The 23,574-nt window shown below is 35.2% G+C and overlaps 1 protein-coding gene across 1 annotated transcript in view; it reads left to right on the top strand.

The window, feature by feature from the left end:
- The first annotated feature begins 361 nt into the window (after positions 1-361).
- LOC147395456 (pleiotropic drug resistance protein 2-like) overlaps positions 362-23,574 on the top strand; it is a 35,175-nt gene continuing 11,962 nt past the window's right edge. The window contains exons 1-21 of the mRNA XM_086452545.1: positions 362-708; positions 844-894; positions 2,732-2,852; positions 4,305-4,446; positions 4,989-5,038; positions 6,453-6,541; positions 6,623-6,731; positions 7,333-7,369; positions 7,469-7,620; positions 9,080-9,608; positions 10,078-10,359; positions 10,670-10,815; positions 11,505-11,873; positions 12,305-12,548; positions 12,795-12,850; positions 15,853-15,933; positions 16,179-16,223; positions 16,339-16,407; positions 16,999-17,171; positions 17,893-17,947; positions 21,533-21,978. Of these exons, the coding sequence (XP_086308671.1) occupies positions 536-708; positions 844-894; positions 2,732-2,852; positions 4,305-4,446; positions 4,989-5,038; positions 6,453-6,541; positions 6,623-6,731; positions 7,333-7,369; positions 7,469-7,620; positions 9,080-9,608; positions 10,078-10,359; positions 10,670-10,815; positions 11,505-11,873; positions 12,305-12,548; positions 12,795-12,850; positions 15,853-15,933; positions 16,179-16,223; positions 16,339-16,407; positions 16,999-17,171; positions 17,893-17,947; positions 21,533-21,978 (3,419 nt within the window). The 5' untranslated portion in view covers positions 362-535. The remainder of the gene's footprint in view (positions 709-843; positions 895-2,731; positions 2,853-4,304; positions 4,447-4,988; positions 5,039-6,452; positions 6,542-6,622; positions 6,732-7,332; positions 7,370-7,468; positions 7,621-9,079; positions 9,609-10,077; positions 10,360-10,669; positions 10,816-11,504; positions 11,874-12,304; positions 12,549-12,794; positions 12,851-15,852; positions 15,934-16,178; positions 16,224-16,338; positions 16,408-16,998; positions 17,172-17,892; positions 17,948-21,532; positions 21,979-23,574) is intronic.

Genomic DNA, 23,574 nt, shown 5'->3' with positions numbered 1-23,574 from the left:
ACAAGATTTTTTTAATCTAGTGAGACAAACAATACATCTCAGACGAGATATAAAAAATTTTGTTTGAGATATTTAAGACGAACAAATTTTACCAATTTTCCATGATTGAAACCCTATCATTTTCACCCCCAAATCGAGTTTTGCTATTTTTTCTCAACCAAATGAACCAGAGAACAAAGGGTTTGAGTCCAAATGAGGTGAAGGACTTCATCTTATTCGTCAGATTATTTAAATGGATAAAAATCATTATCTCACTGGCGAAACGCGACGACTCAAGCGAAACGAGACGTATCGTCCGAGGCAACTCGATATCCGTCATGGACGAGGTGCGACGCGACGCGACGCGAAACCGAGTTTTAAAAGCGTGATATGGTGGGCGCTAATTGCACGATTCTTGCCCTTCCAAGCAAAACGTCGATTGAGATTAGAGTCGTCCTTCACGTGCTATGGTGTCGTCACCTTTTCCAATTTCGATAATTTCGAACGAGTCGTCACTCTTCAGACCTAAAGCTCTACTTGCTTCGATCAATCGTTCATGGCTTCAACCTCAAACAACATGCTCGTGGTTCTCGAATTGAGAGATCCTCACTCGATGGAACCTAAGATTAACCAAACCGAGATTTTCATCTCAACTACGGACATCTCTTGCTGGAATCTCCCTTCAATTCTCACATTTCAAATGATCAAAGTTCAAGCAGATCGAAAAAGGCAAATATTTATTCATCTTCTAATTGTTTCAGTTTTATTGGATCTGTAATTATCATATTTCATCTCTGTTTACTCGAATCTTCGCAGAAACCTTACTAATTTTAGTTTCGGTTCTCATTTTTAATTCATTTACAGACTTATCCAAGAATCTTCTTATTTTCGTCGTCTTCTCACTGGAGATTTCAGGTAAATGTGAAACTAATTAAAGTTCACTATTGTAAGTAATGTTTAATTGATTATTATGGTTTTAAATACCGTCGGAGACCGAGTTGGAGTTGTATGAACTGAGTCATATCCGTATCATTCTTGAACGAGTGGGATATGTAATTTGTCTGGCGAGATTTTGCACATGTGATATGCTTTATCTATCCGTCCCGTTCATGGAGATACCCAGATGACTCGAGCGAGTCATTTTGGTCTCGGACAAGATATAAAATCATGATTTGAATCGTCCTCCACATTCACTCGTCAATGATATGAGATGACTCGTTAGATATTTTGATAATAGCGACTGGGCTTTGTAATTTTTTTTTATTTATAAAAATACCTTTTGTTTTTTGATAATTTAAAATTTTACTCTCTATGGTATTGTGACTAAGCATCTTCTTAACATCTTATTTCATAAAAAATATAAGGGACTAGATCAGGAGATAACCAAAATTTGACAACTTTGTCCCATATGTTAGAAGTTTCAGAAATGGCTGATTTTTGTGAGGATGATTTCTACAGTGAGGAGACCATCCTCACAAAAAATTAGACCATTCTGAAACTTGTAAAGCCATTAAAAGTGGTTTACAAATTGAAAAATCATAGACCGTTAACTTGTCTACTGCTTTTGATGGGGTTAGAAGTTTTAGAATGGACCGACTGATTTTTCCTCACAAAAAATTAGCCTATTCCGAAAAATTCTAATCTATATGGGACAAAGGTTGTCAAATTTTGATTGCCTCTTGATCCCTACCCAACATATATATTGGGGGTTAAGGGGATAAAAACAGAAGAAAATAAGGTTGGAAGGATATTATTAAATTTTTTTGAGGTTAAGAGAGTAAAATATGAAAAAAAAAAGTGGGTTAAAGAGGAGATATAATAAACTGAGAGAGAGTGAAGAGGAAAGTTAAAAAAGTGTGGTGTAGGTCGATGAGACATCTGTCATATCAAAAACTATAGTTGAGGGGATGTTTATCCTAACCTCAAAAAATACAAAACTGTAGCAACTCAATTGTGTTTTATTATATATACACATACTATTATAATGAGAGAAGACAAAGTAAGCGTGGTTCGAGGTCAAAATTGGAAGACGAAAAATGACCTCCCACATTTACAATTATCCTTAATATTGTTAAGTCATTTTCATCAAAACGAATGAAATTACAACCCTACGACCCTATAACTACGTTAATCAGTCTTCTAAAATTACAAAAATAACCTTTTATTATATTATCTTCAGAATCACACCTTTTATTGTGTTATCCTTACAATCGCCTTAGTTTATATTTTAAATTACAAAATGCCTTCTTACAATATAAAACTACTGTTCCACGACACCTATGAACACTTTAGTTTTCTAAAATTACAAAAATATCTTCTTATTATGTTATCTTTAAAAGCACTTTCTTAATGTTTCAAATGACAAGAAGTCCTGTACAATATTCAATGATAAAACTTGATTTAAAATTAAATAAGTTTTAATTTTTTTTTGAAATATATATATATTTTTTCAAGTAATTATACACATTATTAATCATGCATAAATTCTAATTTTTTTTATACATGTGCGTTTGCACATGCCACCTACTAGTAAATTAATAATTATAAACTGAACTAAATGATTTATTTTATTTGAGATGAGATAACTTGGATGAGTCAACTGGGTATCGGTTGGGGGGGGGGGGTGAGACGAGATAGAATGAGTTTTCAAACCATTATAATCACTCTTCATGGTTTCTTAATTATGGATGCTTCTGAACTGTGTGGATATCTACTTAATAAACCGTTGGTTATGTGTCTTTTGTTCCGGCAGTGAATCACGCTTAGACAATATTTCAATTCAGTGGAATCTGGAGACTACTATTGATGTTCTGAAGTCTATTTACGGCTGTCCGTTGAATATTACATCACATAATTTCCTCTCGCTTTTGGAGGTAAGAATTATCTCTTTCTCAATAAGTACTTGGTTAGATTGCCTTTTAATGCTTTGAAATGGCGAGGACTTGATATTACTCCTCAAGAAAGTTTTAATGTTTTTCCCACATTATTGGATGCAACATTTCCTTTGATTGAAGGTTGTACTTTAAACCTAATATATTTTATATATAAACAAGTATATAAGGTATTTTAAATTTACAAATTCTGTAAGAAGGGAATATAATGAAACTTGGTACAATCATCCACATGGTTCATTGACTCATTGATTGGGAAAGTTTAATGGATGCACAGACTACCTTTTGAACGAGCATAATACAAAAGTCTTGATTTTTTTTGATAGTTAAATACAATTGTATTAAAACATGATTGAGGTGACCAAAAAAATTACAAAAGTGAAAAAACCACAAACCCGATGCAGATTACAAATTACAAACCCAATCCCACCTCCCCATGAAGGCATCAAATAAGACTCCATTGAAATCTAAAAAAACTTTACACCTAGAAGAAAGAACCCTTTTACAGATGCTACAATATCCTATAATGAAACCTCCTTCCCTTCAAACACACGACAATTCTTTTATTTCCAAATGCTCCAACAAACCGCAAACGGAGTGAGGGACTATAAGATCTACTCTACCCCCTGCAAAGGAGGCACCCAAAGTTCGCCATGCCTCGAAGAAACTTCTTACTGAGCATGGAACACACCAGATGACACCAAAAATGACCCAAAAAATACCCCCACACCTCCGTCGCCAATGGGCAATGAAGCAGAAGATACCTCTGATCAAAAAAAGAAAAAAAAGAAGAAGAAGACCAAAATACCTTTTTTCATGAATTGGTGTCAAACTTGGACCAAAAGGAGACAAGGACCTTAAGAAGAAAGAAGAAGGGCATATAGGGGTGGGGTTTTGTTGTTAGAAACATCTTGGGAATTTTTCATTTGCAATGGAGCTACGTTACTTCTTTTTCCAATAAAAGATCATTTTCCAATTGGGTGGGGGCTGGGAGATATGTTAGTTGTAAACAGCCAAGTATATTTTCCCTTCTACAAAAGCCTCTTTTTTGGGTTGACAGTTTTTTAGTTTATATTATTGTTGAAAATTATCTTTTTGAAGATAAGAGCTTCAAGCTCCCATGATCAGGTTTATCCACCCGTGATGATGAGTGCTCACATTCTGACACCCTTGCAGCGCAGTCTTAATTTATTTCCATTTCCTTTCATTTTAAGGAAGTGCACCATATTCTCATACTCAGTTGCTCCTTTTGATTTACTATTTGATTTAGGGCATTTACATCCAGAAAATACAATTGTGAATTCATTTGCAATCTTTTTCTTTTGCAATTTTGTATATTGTTTTGTGAATACCTGCATGAACAATGCAATTAAAATAAATTGATTTTTTTCCCACATATTACACTTTTATAAAATTCTCATGTAAGATTTTTAGGGTGCACTATTTTTTGGCGTGGAGGCTCTTTTGTTGGACTGCAAGGCATGGCTTTATGATGCAACCTCTACTAGGGAGCTTTCTTCTCTTAAAATACCATTAGATGCTCTAATTGAATTTTGGAGATTTGGTTTGGAGCATGGTGAGCTCTCTTTACTTTTTGGAACACAATGGAATGTATGTGTTTCGTAAGAAGCAATTTTTTCTTGAAAAGGAGTTGTCCATGTAATAGATTTCCTTGAATCACTTTTCTTTTTTTTCTTTCGTTTAACAATGCACCAAGGCTTCTACGTTTCCTAAATTTGACCTTCACGCAATATTCATTTTTTGTGGGTTATGTACATGAGAGATAAAAAGGAAAGATAAGGAAAAAAGAAAAAGAAAAAGAGGGAAGGTTTCCTCACAGGCTGAGAGTGAGGGGGAGAGAGGGTTTTAGTCGATGGAAAAAGATTGCCTCTGATTTTTAAAAGGAGCCATTTTCCATTATATTAATCCCATTTGAGAAATGCCTTTTCCATTCCAGCCCATTTCCTTTTTATACCAAATGGCAAGAAAAAGACCTTTTTCAAGATAACACTTTGATTTCCGGCCACTTTCTATGGGAATGTTACATTAAGCCAAAGTATTTTTATTTATGGATAATAAGGCCTCTTGTTTGATAGTTGGAATGGGAATATGTGGCAGCAATCGGCTTCATTCCAGAGCTATGCACACCATATCTTGCACGGAACTTTGTAGGTACTTTACTTCTATTTTTTTGCTTTCGTTTGGGCATTAACCCAATGTAGTCTGTTTTTAATTATTTTAAAAATGGAATGTATAATTGCATGATTGCTTTAAAGATATGTGCATTGCACTTGGAATGTTGTGACTTTAGATGCTATTGTGTATCTGGATATGGGTATGTAATTTAGAATAAAGGAGAAGCATATTTCATATTGGTGCATTCATTTTGAAATAAGATACTTGGTTATATATATATATATATTAACTTACTACTTTTTTATTTTCAAATTTGTAAATATACACAATTGATTTAGAATGAACTGGAATAAAGGAGTGCAAAATGAAACATTTATATTGGCACAAGGGCATACATGGAAATACAATTTGATAGAGGGTCAAATCTTCCTTTCATTTGAGATGAAGTCTTGTCCCAGAAGGATTCATCTTTTCTTGGTATTTTTGACAAAAAGATTTCTACCAATCCAACAAAGATAGGAGTTCTTTGGACCTATTACAATTGAAAAATAAATAAATGGTACCACTCTTAACCACATAAACCTAATATCTATGAGATTTCTTTATAAGCAAGATCCCATCTAAATTGGGAATCCTTAAAACATAATCTTTTAAAATCCTCATCAGCTTTACACCAATTAGAAGATGGCTCAATGATGCTAATAGGCTAATAGAGACTTCTTGGACAAATTTTTCCTTTCCAATAAAACCTGGCTATTCCTTTGGTTCCAGATGCCTCAACAAACTAGAAAAGGGAATAAGGTCCATAAAATTCCTTTTCTCATAAATATTCTGGTTTAATTAAATTATACGTATCAAAAAAAAAAAAAAAATTCTTTCTCTATGTATGTAAGCCAAAGTCTCCTGACTCTGAAAAAGTCAAGTTATTGATCTAGAAAAGATCCAGTGGATGCAAAAGAGGCTCATAAATTGAGACCAAATGAGATGAGGGAATGCATGAGGATATGGTTAGCGGATTCACAATTAGATTTACACAAAACACAGAAGTTTATTCAATATTTGCGTGCTTAACTCATCCCTATTTGAGACTGGCAATTATTAAATTGGCTTCTTCTCAAGATTTCTGCTTATTTTCTTTGTTTTTGTTGTTTTAATGTTTTCAACTATCGTTATTGTTTTTTGGACATTTCTATCCCTTTTCATGTGATATTGTTCGGCACAGGACTGCTTAGCCTGTGTCAAGGTAGAAATATTGGAATGGCACTCTGAAATTTGTCTTTTGTGTTTTGAAATTTTCATTTGCTGGACTTTCAAGTGTATGATGGAGGTGCATTGCAAGTGTTTCATGATCACATTTGTTAAGTGAATTTTTATTTTATATTTTGAATTTGGCACTTCTTTCAATAAAATAATAGAAGCTAATGGATGTTAGTTTTCCCCCTGCAGATGTGGGCTATATCCTGTAGTTCTTTTGTTGATGTTCCTTATAATTTATTACATTGTTGCGTAGAACACCCTCATTTGACAGTGGACAGGTTAGTTTTTCATTCACGATGGTAACCTGATTCATTTATCTAATAATATATGGATTCTGATTTCTTAGTGTTTTTTCGTAGCGAGAAGGATCTCGTTGAAGCACTTCTAGTTTGGCTGGAGAGAAACACAACGCAGTTGGAATGTTCTTCTACCAGCATTAAGGATGACTACATTGACATTCTAAAAAAGGTATAGGAGAGACATTTTATAGCTTACATTTAAAAGTATAGAGTCCATTACATATTTTGAACTATATTGTGGTGCTATTACTTGCTGAATAGAGCTTTCCAAAATATTAAAAACTCTAGTTTGACTACTTCTTAATCTTTACTTCACTTTTATACCCTGTATTGAAGGATTTCTCATACGCTGGTGTACTTCAGTCATTTCATAATGGCTGGGAAAAAAGAAGCGAATCTTGACAAATTCTTATCGGTCCTTTCCCAAAATTTCTCCATCTTTTTTCAATTTTTATGAAATGACTACTATCCTGTATTTAGACCATTTTCTTTTTAATCATGGATGGCAAAATATGCCCTCTTAGCATTGCTCGGTCTACCATTGGTGTTAATTCTAACATAATATATATATGTAGACCCACTAAGTGTGATTTTCCGGTTAAAAGAATTGCATGTTTCTAATTAACTAACTTTGTCTTGAAAAGTAATTTTTTTGCTGTGTTGAACAGTTTTGGTTCCCCCCTGATAAGTGTAACTTTATTTATTGAAGAAAAAGGAGGTCAAGGAGACCTGCCTTGTTGGTACTGACGTTCTAGTTATTTATTGAACAGGTTCGAGTTAGCCTTTTGCCTCTTTGGTTTGCTGCAGGTATTACCGTTTTACTCACCGTGAACAAATTATACTTATGCCAGTTTGTTTCTTTCTCAAATCCATCAACAATTGCGTAAATCAGGTTCATGTTTATAGGAAAGAAAAGGAGTTGCTCCTTTTCAGAGCTTGCAGTTGAGAGCATTAGTGCCATCTTTGGTCTAATAAGAGATACGTCCATGAGCTTAGTGGGCATGTTAAGAGATGATGGCTATCATAACGTCAGAATCCGCTTAACAGATTATACCAAGGTTTTCCTCTTAACTGTTCTTCTCTGGTTGTGATATTTTACTAGTGTCCTTGAAAACAATCATTTGTCCTCTTACATTCCATTTTTTTTATCTTTCTCTGATATTTCCTCTCAACAATTCCTCTTTCGGGTGTGTTTTTTTATAAGTTCCTGGCAAGCCATTATTTTATTTTCCATTACTTTCACTTCATTTCTTTAGTTTACTTTCATATAATGTTCTTCAACATATATATTATGGTGTGGGATAGTGGCATAATTTCTCATGACCCATGACATCGAACCGTTTTAAGGTTTCTTCTTTCTTAGGAAAGATTCATTAGAAAAGGAGAAAGGAGGTCGAGCTGACCATCCAAATGAAGATTAAAGTAGGAACCAAACAGCCAAAAACAAAGAGTTATAACTACATTGCCACAGGAAGAGGCCCCTGAAAGATTGACTTGGTTGAGTGGCCATCGAGGGCTATCGGGGAGCTCCTCCACCCAACAATCACTATGCCTAGTGCACAACCTCAACTGCAACAAACCAATTACACTTGCTTCCCATCTCCACCTATGAAGAAATCATATCTGTGAACTCCATAACATCCCCACCCTACTCGTACTCGGTCCAGAATTTTTGGTCCCCCAACAATCTCTAAACTGGACCTCTGATTCAAGCTGCTCGAACAAGCTGCAATCTTTAGGCCTGAACCGGCCCAGTATCAAATCCATGACCCCCTCCTCAGCAGCTGACACTATATCGGGCCTCCCACTCCATTGGATTGAAAACATTGCCTACAACTGGCGCTCAACGAGCCCAGTGGAAAGGTTGAAGACGCATGCTCGACACCCCAAAGATATGACCCCTCTCAACATGTGATTTATGCTATGGCCAGCATCAAAATCAGATGCTTCACAATTAGTTGCTTGATTGTTTATCGACCATTATCAGCCATGGAATTACTTGCAGTGCAAACTATCATTGCAGCACAACATGCAGGAAAATATCCCTTGAGATGAAAATTCTGCTACCATTGGTATACGAGTACATCTGTTGCACATTTTTGGGTAGCTGCAACCTATCATTAGTCGAGTCTTCCCATGAAAGAGGTCCTGCATGTGGGTTGTCATCACCATTGAATAAATTGCATTCTTTTGAACTTTCATAAAGAATATAGTGAGTCGTTCAAAAGAAGAGTGATGACATTGGGTTTTTTCAATGATACATTGTAGGTGGGTAAAGAGCTGGAAAACTAGTTCTTGAAAGCTTCATGCATGGTAGCAGTTCATTTGATAAATCTCCTCTAGCCTTTTCCAAAAAATTGTTCATTCTATTTATCATCTTTATAAGATCAGGCCAGTAGTTGAAAAGGATGGCTGATTTTCACTTTCGTAGTTTGCACTTTGCAGTTGTTCAACTCATCTCTGCTGCATACGTTTGAGGCATGTAAAACTCAGTTTTTTTTTTCTCCCTATCTCCAGAGAATCGATCTTTCAGGGTGTCCACAGATGACGTCAGCTCTTCTGCTCTGCTTTGTGCTTCCTTGTTCATATGACATGGACCCCACATCAAGAAAGAGAATTATCAAGTTTCAGATGGAGCTCGAGCGTCTTGATGCGGATCAATATCCAATCCCAAAGAATTTATTCCCAACCTCATTGTTTGAAGCAGTACATGAGGTGGACCTCTCCAAGTGTCCAAGGGTACATCTTGAAGCTGCTGTCAAGGGTTTTTGTAAGTCATTCCCATCATTGAGAATATTGAAAGCTTCTTACTGTTTGCACTTCAAGATGAAGGCTCTGTTTCACTTGGTACAAAAGTGCCCTCTAGTCAGTGAAGTTGACTTAACTGTTGATATTAGTCCTGCAATACCAACACAAGTATCGATAATATCGACTAGTTTTGATGGGTACCAAGATGTAGATCTTGCATCATATGGGATGTTGAAAGAAAGACTGTTGTCATCAAAGATCACAAAACTCACATTGGAAGGCCGAAGGGACATCAAAGGTAAGGAGATATATTTGCCAGATATTGTTCTCGATCATTCCTTGTATTTGAATACTGAGGTTGGTTGTATATTTGTAGCTTTCAGACAAAGATAAGTCCTTGTTGGGTAATTGGTAAACAGGTTTAAATGCCATAGCCACACACACACACACACACAGGCTTCTGGGGTTGGGACAGCCACTTTTTTGAGTTCTGATATACTGGGTAGGATATGTTTTAGACCAGAATTCATCCTTTCATATGGGCAACCATTCAATCTATTGTTTCTTTCGTATAATGAAGAATACGACCAAATGTGAGGAGGAATTTCATAAGCCATGTAGGCTGATATCTTGCATCAAATATTTTATAGACCTTTAGATATTTTCTTTAGCTTTTTGTAAGATCTTAATGCTGTTTCTTGTATTTAAGTGGCATTTCTTTATTTCATTCACAATCCTACTGAGCTGTCTTTTTCATGCTTATGCAGATGTGGACCTCATAACTCTCTTGGTATTGTCTGATTCCTTATCTTACCTGAACCTTAAAGGGTGTACTTCAGTAACCGATGTGGGCATTTCCAAACTTATATGCAAATGTGTGAACCTACATTCAATAGTTGTTTCCGATACATATTTTGGGGCGAATTCAATTCTAGCTCTTTGTTCTGATTTTCCTTCTTCGGATAGTTTCCTGGGAGTGCATCATGAACAGAAGCATTCAGCCTCATTGGCCTTTAGACTTCAAAAGCTGCATATTGGTGGCTGCAAGAGTGAGTGAAACTTTCTCCTTTTCATGATCTCATCCCAATGTGGTGAACCTATTAGGAATGATCTTCCTCAAATATTTTGATATTGCATACAAAAGAGGAAACAAAGATCTTGCTATTTTTTGGAATTCTGGCAATATTTTTGAGAATTTAAAATACAAGTTCTGGGAATATATATAATGAATCAGATTTCCACTCAGAATTTAAGAAAAACACAAAAATAAGTTATAGATGCCTGAGGACTCCCTTGCCTCAGATTTCCTTATTATATGATCCTATACATATGTATGATGTATCATTTTTTCTTTGGCAGGTGTTGATGTAACATCTCTGTTACAGCTTATGTCTCACACTTACTTGCTAAAAAGTCTTTGCTTGAGGGGGACTCTCCTTTTTGATGATGCTCTCTATAATTTCTTGGGTTCTTCCTTAGAGTGGCTTGATGTTTCTGAGACCAAGGTATGTTTTTCATGATTATAATTTTATAATAACAAAGAGGAGATACTACAAATTAAACAAGCTAAAACAACAAAGAACAAGATGAACTTCGTCTATTGATGGTGGCATTGTTTGCACAATATAACCAAAAAAAAAAAACTTACCCCCCCCCCCCCCCCCCCCCCCCCCCCCCCCCCCCCCCGTTTTTTGATAAGTTAATCCTTTTGTAGACAACATCTTCAAAGAACTAACTAGAAAAAGCCTAGACTACTTAAACATCAGAGTATTATAACAACAAACATAACCTCCTCCTCAACCCCATAGTTCGACATCCTTTAGCCATCAGGTCTTGGGTCCCTACCTGTATGTGTGGCACATGTAGTCAGGGAGAATGGGGCCTTCTTGCTTTCCTTTCCTGAGATGCAAGTATTCTTCCGAGGAATAAATATTTGATTTCGGCGCATGTTCAGGTTATTGGAACCAAGATATTCAAATACCATTAAATATATACAATGCCAGTGTTTTTTGAGCACTTTTTGGTCCGTTGGGGAAACATTTGTAGTATTGAATTTCCTTGTTTGTTTGTTTCCTCTTTTTAGTTTTTTTCCTCGGGGAGGTCAACTTGACCTTCCTCTTGTTTGAATTATCTTTTTATTCCCTTATCATTCCAAAAAAAAAAAACTTGTATGGTTATACTCATGGAATCACAGGTCTCTGGAGCTGCTTTATCTCACATCATCAGAAGAAATCCTGGTTTGAAGGTTCTTAAATCAAGAGGCTGTAGGAACTTGTGCTACCGTGAAAGTAACCTTGAAGGGAGTGCACTTCCTTGCAAAGTTTTATCATACTGTGGTTGCTCCAAGGGTGAAGAACTATATGTTGAGATAGGCAGAACATGTATCTTGGAAGACGTGGCATTTGGATGGGGATTTTCATCTTTATCACTAGAAAATTTGAGACCTGCAATCAGTTCACTAAGAGCCATAACAGTGGGTATTGGTGCATCATTAAGCCATTCTGCACTCATGCTTCTACCTAATATTTGTCCTTTGCTAGAGTCCGTGGTTCTTAATTTTCAGGTAATTTTGAAGAGTAGATCCAAGTCCATGTAGGATAGACCCTAAGGACGACACACCACTGGTTGATTGGTACATGTGGTGCACAATCAGGGGAGTCTGGACTACTAATTGATGACTGACACAAGATACTTATCACGCCTAAAATGATGGATGAAACGATCATAACCATTCATTACCGCACTTAAGACACTATAAAAGAATGGACTGAGCTTGTGATTACAATCATTTGTGGTGTGGGAGATCCCGCTGGGGCTGGTTAAATGATCAATGCTGGAATTTAATCCCTTGTATGTAGACCACTTTTGAGATGGTGCTGATGCTAGATCATCCTTAGGGTCTACCCAACTGGACCTATTACTTGCCTATATTTTAACAATCTTCACTTTTGTAAAATGCTTGTTTCTCAACATTATGATTAATGGTCTTAACAGGTAATTTCTGATTGTATTGTGAAAAATACCGTGGAATCCTTGAGGCATTTACAAGTGTTAGGTCTGTGCTACTGCCTTGGAGACTTGTCTTCAATAAGCTTCCACCTCAATATGCCAAACTTAAGGAAATTGAGGCTAGAAAGAGTGACTCCATGGATTACAAATGATGATTTGTTTATTCTAACTCAGAACTGTGCAAATTTGATTGAGCTCTCATTATCGGGATGCACACTCCTCAATTCAGGTCTGCAATCTTATATATCAATCATTTATTTTACATGCAGGATAACTCTTCTGCATGTTCTCTATAAGAAAATGTATTCTTTTTCTCTTATTATATTTAAAGAAATCACAAGCACATGATGCAAATTGCTTTCTTCTTAAAGCCTTTTGTTCTTTTACTTCTGCCTAAAATAGTCTCTCTCTCTTAAGTACCAAAGCAATGAATGGTATGTGCGCTCTATTTCTCAAGGGCTTATCTTGTTTGCAGATTCTCAACAGATAATTTCATGTGGTTGGCCGGGCTTGATTTTGATTCATTTGGAGGTTTGTTCACTTTTCCCCCCTAAAGTTCTGTTCACGAGTTCCAGCCAAATGTGAGTAAAAGATAAGTGATACACTATTTAGTTAATTATTCGCACAGCTGTTTAAGATTTGTTGAGTACGTGTAGATGTGGTGAAACTATGCTATTAACATTTTCTCCTTCCAATATTGACTAGTAGAAATCACATTTATCCAAAAAATTGGGGTTGATTCAGTATTTCTATAAAATGTAACTTGGTTAGGACAACGAGTAACTATCAATCAGGAAATACTGTGCAAGAAAGAAGGTGCCAACTTGGTAGGTTCGTAAAGTTTGTGAGTGGTAATACCACATACCTGGGACCAAAAGCCCACTTTCAATTATAGGAGAAGAAAGAAAGTAAACAAAGAATAAAGTGCAAAAAGCCCAAGTTGTCAAGATGAGGTGCCTAGAGAACATTGGAAAAAGATACAAAAAAGGCTTAGAACACCCCCCCCCCCCCCCCACCCACCCACCCACCACAGACACCCACCCAAAACACACCCACGCACCCACCCACCCACCTAGTGAGGAGATGCAATTTGAAAATCAAGCACTTGACGTCCCTTGAAAAGGGAGGACCACTTGGACATCAAGGCTTTGATTTTGATAATGATGATCAAGTCTTTTTCTTTGCCCTCAGACACCCTTTGATTCCTCTCTTCTGATTTATCCTAACAAATTGTGAACAGAATCTTTTTACAAAGAAGGTGCCTTCTCATTGAAAAGGTGAAAATGAACCATACTTGACAAACCTCTAAGACTGATTTGAACATAGAGAAGAAAGAAATTTTAGATTGCTTGGGCCAAGGGATAACTGAGCTCTTGATTTTCACATGAAAATTGTTCATCTTTAATTTGATTTTCCTTTTTAATTTCTAGTTGATAGGGAGGGATGAAAAGTTGTTCATCGTTATCTCCTCATAAAAGTTGTTCATTGTCTTGTAAATGGATTTGACATCTGACTATGAAAGTACCATCTCGATTCCATAACCCAATTCCTTTTCCTCTATCCATTGAAAAGGGGGGGACTTGAGGAATTCGATAATTCTAGTAAGGAATGAAGAACTATATTAATCTCCCAACTGTTGAAGTTGCTTCTTTATCCAAAATCCCAAGTGATATCCACTATCCAAGATTGCAAAATTCTGCACAAATCACGGCTTTTGTGGGAAAGAGCATATAGATACGAGAAGGCTTCTTTGAAAGGGGATTTGCCACAACATTTGTATTCCCAAAAGTAAACTCTATTTCGCCTTCCAGCCTTGAAATTGATGTCTTTTGAATACTTCATTTGCAAGTTTAACATACCTTTCCACGTATTGCACACATAAGAATTTCGAGACGGGCCACTCTCCCATCCCAAGTTCATGCACCCATATTGACCTTGACTATCTTTCTCAATAGACGTGAAGACTCATTCCAGATCTCCAAAACCACATACCAAAAAGAGCCAAGTACATGTTTGCAGAATTGCTCTTCTTAATATGAATTCTCCTAAGAAATAGCTTAATAGCCGCATTAGCAGTGCTTGGATGATTTTAAGTACTATGCACCACCTTTTCCTATATAAATGTGTGATTATGTTATTTTAACGCCCAAACACTTCAGTATTTGGGAGGAATAATGGCTTCCCAATTAGCCCAATGATATTGAAAACTAATTCTCTTGGTCGTGCCTTAAAAACTCTATGATGCTCTTTTACAATTTGAAATTGGGATCAAGAAAAAAAAAATCTAGTCAAACAGTACATTGGCGAGGGTGCTTTTGATCAAAACCAACTTGCAAACCATCTAGACCTCCAAGGTGACAACTTCTAACCAAATTTCTTGATAGTGTATAGTTAAAGACCAAGGGAAGTAGAGGCAAGAAAGTCAATATTTTTTTTGATAAATATAAATTTTATTAATGAAAGAAAAAGGATAAGAGGAGGCTGAGATAGCCCCCAAAAAACAAAACCATAAAAACAAGAAAGAGAAAATACAAAAAATAAAACACGCCCGACGGGAGGCTATGGTTCACAAACCATATCCCAATTAAAAATAAAGTCTTGGAAGTTCAATCCCTCAAAATCTTTACTCATCTTTGACCAGAAGAAAAGAAATCCCAGAGTCTCTAAAATCACCGTATGAGGCAAGCTTTCCTTGTTATGGAACACCCTGTTGTTACGCTCTTTCCAAAGACCCCAAGCAATGGCGAATGGAAGGATAGTCCAAAGATGCCTCTTTCTAGCAGAGAAGATATTGAAACTCCAACTCTCTAAAGAAGATATTGAAACTCCAATATTGAAGAAAGTCAATATTGCACCTAAAGATTCTGTTATAAAGTGTTAATTTCCAACCTCCCAACCCCAACAATTCTACCTTAATAAGATTGATGCTAAGCCCTGGAACCATATCAGAGTAACACAACACACCTCTCATAAATCTCATTGGATTGATGGAAGGACCATTGAAAAACAAAGTGCCATTGGAAAACTAGAGATGAGGGATTACTCGGCTGTCCTTACCCACATAGAAGCCTTTGGTATTGCCAATCTCCACACTATGTTGAACTAAAAGGGGACAATGGATTCCCTTGACTTAACCTTATTACACTTTTGAAATAACCTGCAAGGGACACATTCATTGATGCAGAGATAAGCTGATGAAGTACACTTGCAAATCCAATTTCTCCATTTGTCTGCAAAACCTGTTCTCCTCCCAAGGACTTGATCCAAAAAATTCGAATTAATATGGTCGTTGGGATTTTCTTTACAAAATTTGCTCATCATTCCAAGATAACTCGATATGACCTTAAAACCAATGGTTTCATCAACATAAAGGAACCTTCAAGAACTTGACGACCATAATAAATGCCCCTTGTTCGTGGGAGATAACATAAGGAAACAGATTGTAATCGAGCGGCCAAGATTTTTTGCAATGATCCTATACACACCCCCTACACCAAACCACTTCCTGAAAGTGTGATGCTTTTATTTGTTAGGACTGTGGAGAACTAACATCAAATGGAGTGACCTCCATTTTTGACTGCAAAGCCATGGAAGATCTCTCACTGCGCCATACTGTGAGTTGTTTTTTTTATTCACTTTTATATTGCATGCACGTCTGATCAAATTAAGATTTGGTAGAAGTATAATATTACTCAAGGTTTAAAATCTTGCCTTGAGGCAATGTTTTGATTTGGAGAAAGACCAATATGACTTGGACATAAGGGTATGTAGTAGGATATGGCAACCCTTAAATACCCACTAGTTTAGTTATTTCTGAATTGCTATGTCATACCTTCTAAAAATATATTACAAAATACAGGGCTGTGGAATCCAGAGGAGATTCATTATTGATGCTGCTTCAAAGGTGAGCTTGTCAGTTGCAGCATCGATTACACTGTTTAGCTCTCTTTTTTCCCCCAAACAGGCTACCAAACATGGATGACTCAGTATCAGTTATATTCCTTTCATGATAATTACAGATGCCTATGCTCAGAAAAGTAGCATTGGATCTGTGTGATGCAAGCGAAGGTGGCTTCGACAGTCCGAGTGTAAGTAATCTGTTTGCCCCTTTTATATAGTGCAACTGTTATTTATAAGCAAAGCAAACCATAGAACACTTGTTGGTCCCCACCTAGGAGATTTTCTAGGTCAAATCAATGTGGTCGGATAATTGTACTAACAACACCATTTCATTTTGGACAGTCAAAAAAAGATTGGCCTACTGACCCGGAAAAAGTTTTGTAGTTCAGTTGGTTTTCATCTTTAGTTGATTTTTAACTTGGTCTCACACTCTCACACTTAACCAGTCTCCTTGGTGGGATCCATTGAATGGTCCATCCTGTTCCCTTGCATGTTTACTGCATTTCGTGATATTTTAGGGGTTTGTTAACGTGTGCCCTAAGTGCAATACACACACTTTGGGAATAAGCATGTGTGGGCATTTTGGTTAAAAAATATATTTTTAAGGGCATTTTTTATACAAAATACAATTTCCCAAGTGTATTTATTGCACTTTAACTGCCCTTAGGGCACATGTTAACGAGACCCGTATTTTAGAGGGTATGTCTATACATTTCTCATGTCAGAAAATCAAATTAAGATGAAAAATGTTAATCTGAAACAGTTTTATATCAATCCAGTTTGCTGATAGGTGCTTCTTGAGTACTGTGAAAATAGCTAGATGTAAGCCACAGAGATGTGCATTCGACTTCCCCAACTCGAACTCTTGTAGAAGGTCAGTTCACAAGGAGAGCATAGTTTTAGAGTGGAACAGTGAAGGGCTCAAAACAACAGTTGTGAAGGAAAGAGTGTAGTGGATGGCAGAGGTACGGTACCAGCCCTCAAGTAGTTAATACTGCAAGGTCGTATTAGGTGATTCAGGTTATTATACATTGGATTTAATTGAGTTATAGTGGCTGAAACTACTGCGAATTGGTTTCGACAGATAAGAATCCATGTAAGGGCAGCTCCTGATCCTCTTGACCTAGCCATGGAACTGGTGCAGCTCAAACTGGCATCAAGTCTCGAGATAAATTGGATTAGATTGCATCAGAGGCAAGTTTCTTTCCAACCACAATATATATGTCAGGTGTGCATAGTCTATGTTTATGGATCATTTGCAGCTATTGATTTATTTATTGGGGAATATATGAACTTCACGAGCCCCCTCTATATGCACCTTAACACAAGTAGTACTTTTTGATATCCAAAGATTCCAAACCCATTGATTGGGAACATTCACATAGCTGATCAGGCCACCACTTTCTCAGAACATTCAAAAATAAATATTGTTTGATTATAATGGGTCATGGTCATTGGTTGGTTTGCCTTTCTATAAATTTATAATAAAAAAATGTTATTTTTGGAACACTTCCTACTTTATATACTTTCAAACTTTAGAAATACATCTCTTTCATTATGTTGTCATCATTGTTGTTGAAGCCTTATCCCAAAGATTTAGGGTTTTGGTTGAATGTTGTACCAAGGGAATATGAATTACTAATATAGTAATCCTAATTGTTTGGACACTTTAGTTTATTTGGAATGGAAAAAAGGCGGACCCGATATGCAGTAATCGGTCTCATTTTGGTTAGGTACACGTCCTAGTCGACAAGTTACAGGAAAACTATTACTATTATTTGGATTTTTCAGAAGAAATAAGTAAAAATATCATTATAACTTCATGTATATTTGGATCTTATTCTATTCCTTGTCAACATCGGTGGTCTGGTCAAGCCCACTTTTTTTCCCTGGTTGTATCAGGAGCTGGGCTTCTAACTTCTACTACTTATAGTAAAAAAAAAAAAAAAAACTTTGAAGCGGATTTTGGTGTAAGTGTAGAACCCTCTCCTTTAGATTATACGTGGCATTTCCAAGGAGGTATTTTGAATATTGATGAAAATGTAGGGGTGTGAAATAAATAAAAATGCCACGTGTATTGGAACAGGGAATGTTCCTCAAAAATTTTGAAGGGGCCTGCCCGCTTCAAAGTTGGACTCCTCGTAGACATCACTTTTCTCCCACGTGTTTTGGCTTGTTTTAGGTGAAGGACTATTAAATAAAATGTGTTTTTCCAATAATCCATAATTAATAAGTGAATTGTTGGATTAAGTGAAAATGAACTACTAATTATTCCAAGTTTTTGACTTTGATCTAGAATAATGAATTTTTTGACGCAGCCGCGCCACATCCCCAATACCTCTTCTGACATTCGCCTTTTACTTTCCCAACACAGAATCGTAGATCTTTTATCTTAGGATATGTAGAATCATAAATCTTTTTCTTATGTATCACGAGACAAATGATCTACGATTTTGTAAGGCGGGGGGGGGGGGGGGGTAAGAAGGGTGTGTCCCCCTCCTCCCTCCCTGCAAAAAAGTAAAAAATAAATGAAAAATGAATGGACTTTTCTCGTAATTGCTAGTCCTACTTGGTGTCTAAGTATAGCACTACTTTTCTCCTATTAAGTGTATCTAAGCCATGCTGACAAAACCCACGATTGCCTTCCATATGAATTGTAGTATTTTACTCTTAAGGGTTTTCAAGTTGTCTCAATTGACTTCATTTTTATCACATTCCTCTACATGTTCATTTCTAATTTTGATTATTATTATCGGAATCGAAGGAATCTGTACAAATCCATTCCTTTAAATTTAAGATCAATATTCATTTTTAAAACTTTTGATCAAGTTAAAAAAAAAAGAGTTTTTATTTATTTAATTTAAAAATCTGATTTAGACCATAAAGTCAAGTGTCAAAGATAATCTGGGAACGTGTTACGTGTTCAAGTTAGTCTCTTTTCTTTTAATAAAAAAAAATTAAGTTTTTCTCGTGATTTAACTGGGGGATACCCGAGATCAAGCGCGGTGTGCGCAAGCTGGCCAAAAAGTAACGACAACTCTCTTCTAGATATGTGGCCCACAAATTGTATCTACCAACTATTCACGTACTTGAGGTTTCAACCAGATAAGGTGCATCCAATATGCTACTGTTTAACGTTATTCTAATTAAAAGATCTCTATCACCATCAATATTTGTTGTGATCTACATATTAAATTAAAAATCACTAATGATGAATGAGATTTGTACGGTTGATGTGACAACGGTAAACCCCATCACTCACCGCGACTCATTAAAAATCCAGAGTCCTGATTGGTTCCCTTCCCTTGCCTTTATTTTACAATTAGATTTTCAACTAATAAATAAAAATATATAAATATTTGATGTGTTTAAATAATATATTTTTGATTTTTTTAAATAATTAAAATGTGAAATTAGGTAGGATATAATCTCATGGTCGCTATTTTGTGTTATTTTAGACTGGTATGATGAAGAAGAAAATATAGAAAATAAGAAGCAAAAGTGCTTCTTGATTAAAGGAGAGTGCAAAAATGATACTTGACTTTAATCTATAAAAGAAAAATACTCACTATAATTATTATTTTTTAATTAATATTGAACTTTTATAAAGAATCATGATGAAATGACCTCATATAAAATATCTTAAAGTGAAAATGGATAGGAATCATAAATGCTTTTCACTCAAGATTATTTTTTGTAAATGTTATTTTTCTTTGAAAATTAATGAAAGTAATTTTAAGAAATTTTTTTTACGTAAATATATATTGATAATAAATATAAATTAGTCCAATTAAACTAAACTAAACAAGCATAGTTCGACCAATTTGATAAATTTTCACAATGTATTTAAAATTGAATTAATGATTGAACCAAAGAATTATCTTATTGGTTGGACTATGACTGGAACCTTAGTTCAATTTGATTGGATGGATTTATATTTATTAAAAAAAAAAAAAATCTATACTTTAGTCTTAAATTGCCTTATTTATTTTTATGGAGAAATAAATTCACAAAACCAATGATTCGTTGATCAAACCAATTTTATGATAAAATTTGACTTTGTTATAAATCAGTGAAATAAATAAAAAAATACTTCTAAATGTTCAAAATTAGGACTATATCATTCTCAAAGACAAACTACGGTCCACTTGAAAATAATAATTTTTTATTGTAAACTTATTGCGTGTTTGTTAATACCACCTCAATGCAATTGTTGGACATCACGACTTAACATGGGTACAAAACTTGTATTATTGGTTAGAATTTGGGGTTATTGTTCAATAACTACTATGGATGGGTGCAAAGAGCATTAGATAATAGGGTAAATTACACTTTGAACCTTATAATTTGGTATAATTCCATTTTGACTCTTGATATATTGATAATTGCACTTACCTCGCTTTTCACTAACAGGATTAAAATTTAGATGTTATTTTACTATTTTACCCTCTTATTTTATATTATTTTTTATTAAAAAATACAAATTTTAACTCAATAATTAAAATGCCATAGACATTCATTGAACTCATTTTTCAATGGGCATATTTTGATTTATTAAAAAAACATTTTAAAAAGGATAAACGGTCTTTATAAAAGGAATTTAACTGTTAAGTTGACGGTAATTTCATGAAAATGGGTAAGTCAACTCCTTACATAACTATAAATGAAGTAAGTGTAATTATCAAAACATTAGGGGATCAAAAAGAAATTATGTCAAATTAGAGGAAGTCTAAGTGTAATTTACCCTAGATAATATACTTATAAAAAAAAATTTACCCTAGATAATATTACCTGAATCAGATGTGTAAAATGAGAAATATAAATATTTAGGGAGGTGCAACGTGTACGTGGGTACAATGAGCATTTAGGGTGTGCGCGCGACCCTATCAAATAAGCCACCTTGACTGTTTGACCTTCCAGATGATTTAGACGTCGCCAGATAAGGAAACTGGTTTTCCACTTTCCGCCTCGCACGCTTGAATTTAAATTCTTGGAAATTTATTTTTCCAAACACAGATAGAGAGAGAAAGATTGACAGTTATCTTCCGTTAGGGTCATAGAGAGATAGATAGATAGATGGAGAGAGGGAGACTGACAGCTCTCTTCCGTTAGTTGAAATGTCGCCATTGATGAAGCTTCATCTTATCTTAAAGGGTATCAATATTTACGAATAAAATTCAAACCGTCTCGAAAGATTGGATTTTGACCAAGAAACTTGGATTCAACATCTGATTTCAAATTTCCACAATATTTAAACCCGATCTCACTCACACATTTCTTCATTCCCATCTCTCTTTCTCTCAATTTATCTAGCGATGTTTTCTTCATAACCAAACATTCTTAAACTCTAAATCTCATCTCTGCAATAATTCGGATCTAACTATGGCGACTGCTTTAGCTGGAGACGATCTAGCAAGAAGTATAAGCAGTCGAAGGAATTGGAGCTCAACAAGCAGTGCTAGAGCAAGTATTCGAGAGGTCTGGACTGCTCCACCAGATGTGTTCCAGAGAAGTGTTCGACACGAAGATAATGACGAAGAGGAGCTCAAATGGGCAGCAATCGAAAAGCTCCCAACTTACGATCGAATGCGAAAGGGGATTCTGCAACAAGTGCTTGAAGATGGAAATATTCGTCGCCATGAAATTGATGTTACAAATCTTGAGATGCACGACAAGAAGCAACTCATGGAAAACATTCTCAAGGTCGTTGAAGAAGATAATGAGCGATTACTTCGCAGAATCAGAGATAGAACTGATCGGTAATTTTACACAATTTACCAAAACAGTAATTTAAAATCGCTAAATTACCGTTCTGGTACTATACGTTTTTAACTTAGAGCTTCTATTGCCACACCAACTTTTACTAATAGCACCCAAGATGTGTGCTAATTCTTTAGTGATTTAAATTAGGGTGCAACCTGGGCAGGTTGGAGGGTAAACCCAAGTAGTAGAACCCTAAGCCTGAGCTCAACTCAACTCGACCATTAAGCCTAAGCTCACTACCCCAATCTCAACCTGAACTTAATTTTTTAAATTTGGGTTAGCCCGAGTTAGGTAATTTTAGGCGATTTGTGTGGGTTGGACTCGTTGAATAACCCTAATTTTATTTTGCTTAGCAAATAAATTTCTTATATATTTTTTTTTTATTTAAAAAAAATATATAAAAAAAACAAAACTACTAGTAAATAAAATGGCATACAACCTTTAAATCCATCGCTGAGAGAATATTTAGAAAATCATAATAAACCAAACTTCACATTAATATTAACCAATTTTCCACAAATCATAATAAGATGGAATAAAAAACTAAATAATTTATTTTATAGGTAATATAAAAATATTTATATATATATATTAGAATATAGCATCGGGTTGAGTCAGGTTTCTCGTACCCTCAACCCAAACTCAACCCAAATTGAAATCGGGTTGAGATATTTTAACCTAGCTCAATGCATTCTAGATAACTCGGCCCTGGCTTGCCCATCATTTAGGTTGAGTTCAGGCTAGACTGCCCAGGTTGCAACCCTAAATTAAATATGAATTAGGGTGCTGTTAGCAAAAGTTGGTGTGTCAATAAAACTCTCTTTAATTTTGAATCGATGATTTACGATTTCGGAATTAATTTCTTTCAATGCCTTATGTAGTAGTAAATTACCCTATTGACCAAAACAGTAATTGAAAATTGCAAGATTACCGTTGTGAGTAATATTCATTTTTATTTTGAAATGGAAATGTACTATTTCGGAATTACTTTCTATGCTTTATGTGGTAATAATTAAATGGAAAATATTAGGGGAAATTGTCAAAAAGTAGAGAAAAATTATGAAATTCCCGTTCCGAGTTCCAACGCACCGTTCATTTTAATTCCGAAAACCGTAAAATTACCATTTTCGGGATTAATTTTTTTACCAAATATGGAAAAAATAGTTGAATTACAAAAATACCCTTCTCAAGTGGTATTTTTTAGAAACTTAATTTTTCTTTTTCCTATTTGGAAAAATATTTAATTTTGAAAATTATAATTTAATATCTTCCAAATTAAAATGAATAGTGTATTGGAAGAGGGAATTCAGAATTTTCTGTGAACATTTAGGTAAGCCAGCCAACATATCTGCTTTAGTAAACGATTAAATTTTTTTCTCTATAAAACAGTTAAGTTTTCCCCTGCTTTAGAAGATAACAATTCTATTAATGATGATTCTGAAAGGATCAGACCATTTAAGAATTGTGAAGCTCCTAGAAAAATATTAGAGGGCAATTACTGTTCTGTTTGAATATTTGTTCAAAACGGAAAAAAATTGAGCTTAATAAAAATAGAAAAAATATTTTCTGTTTTAGTAAACGGTTAAATTTTT

The sequence above is a fragment of the Akebia trifoliata genome, chromosome 8 (genome assembly GCF_017979445.1).
Source record: "Akebia trifoliata isolate Shusen 1 chromosome 8, ASM1797944v1, whole genome shotgun sequence".
Taxonomy (NCBI): domain Eukaryota; kingdom Viridiplantae; phylum Streptophyta; class Magnoliopsida; order Ranunculales; family Lardizabalaceae; genus Akebia; species Akebia trifoliata.
Note: the sequence above shows the minus strand (reverse complement) of the source record. Positions and strands in the feature narration are given on the sequence as shown.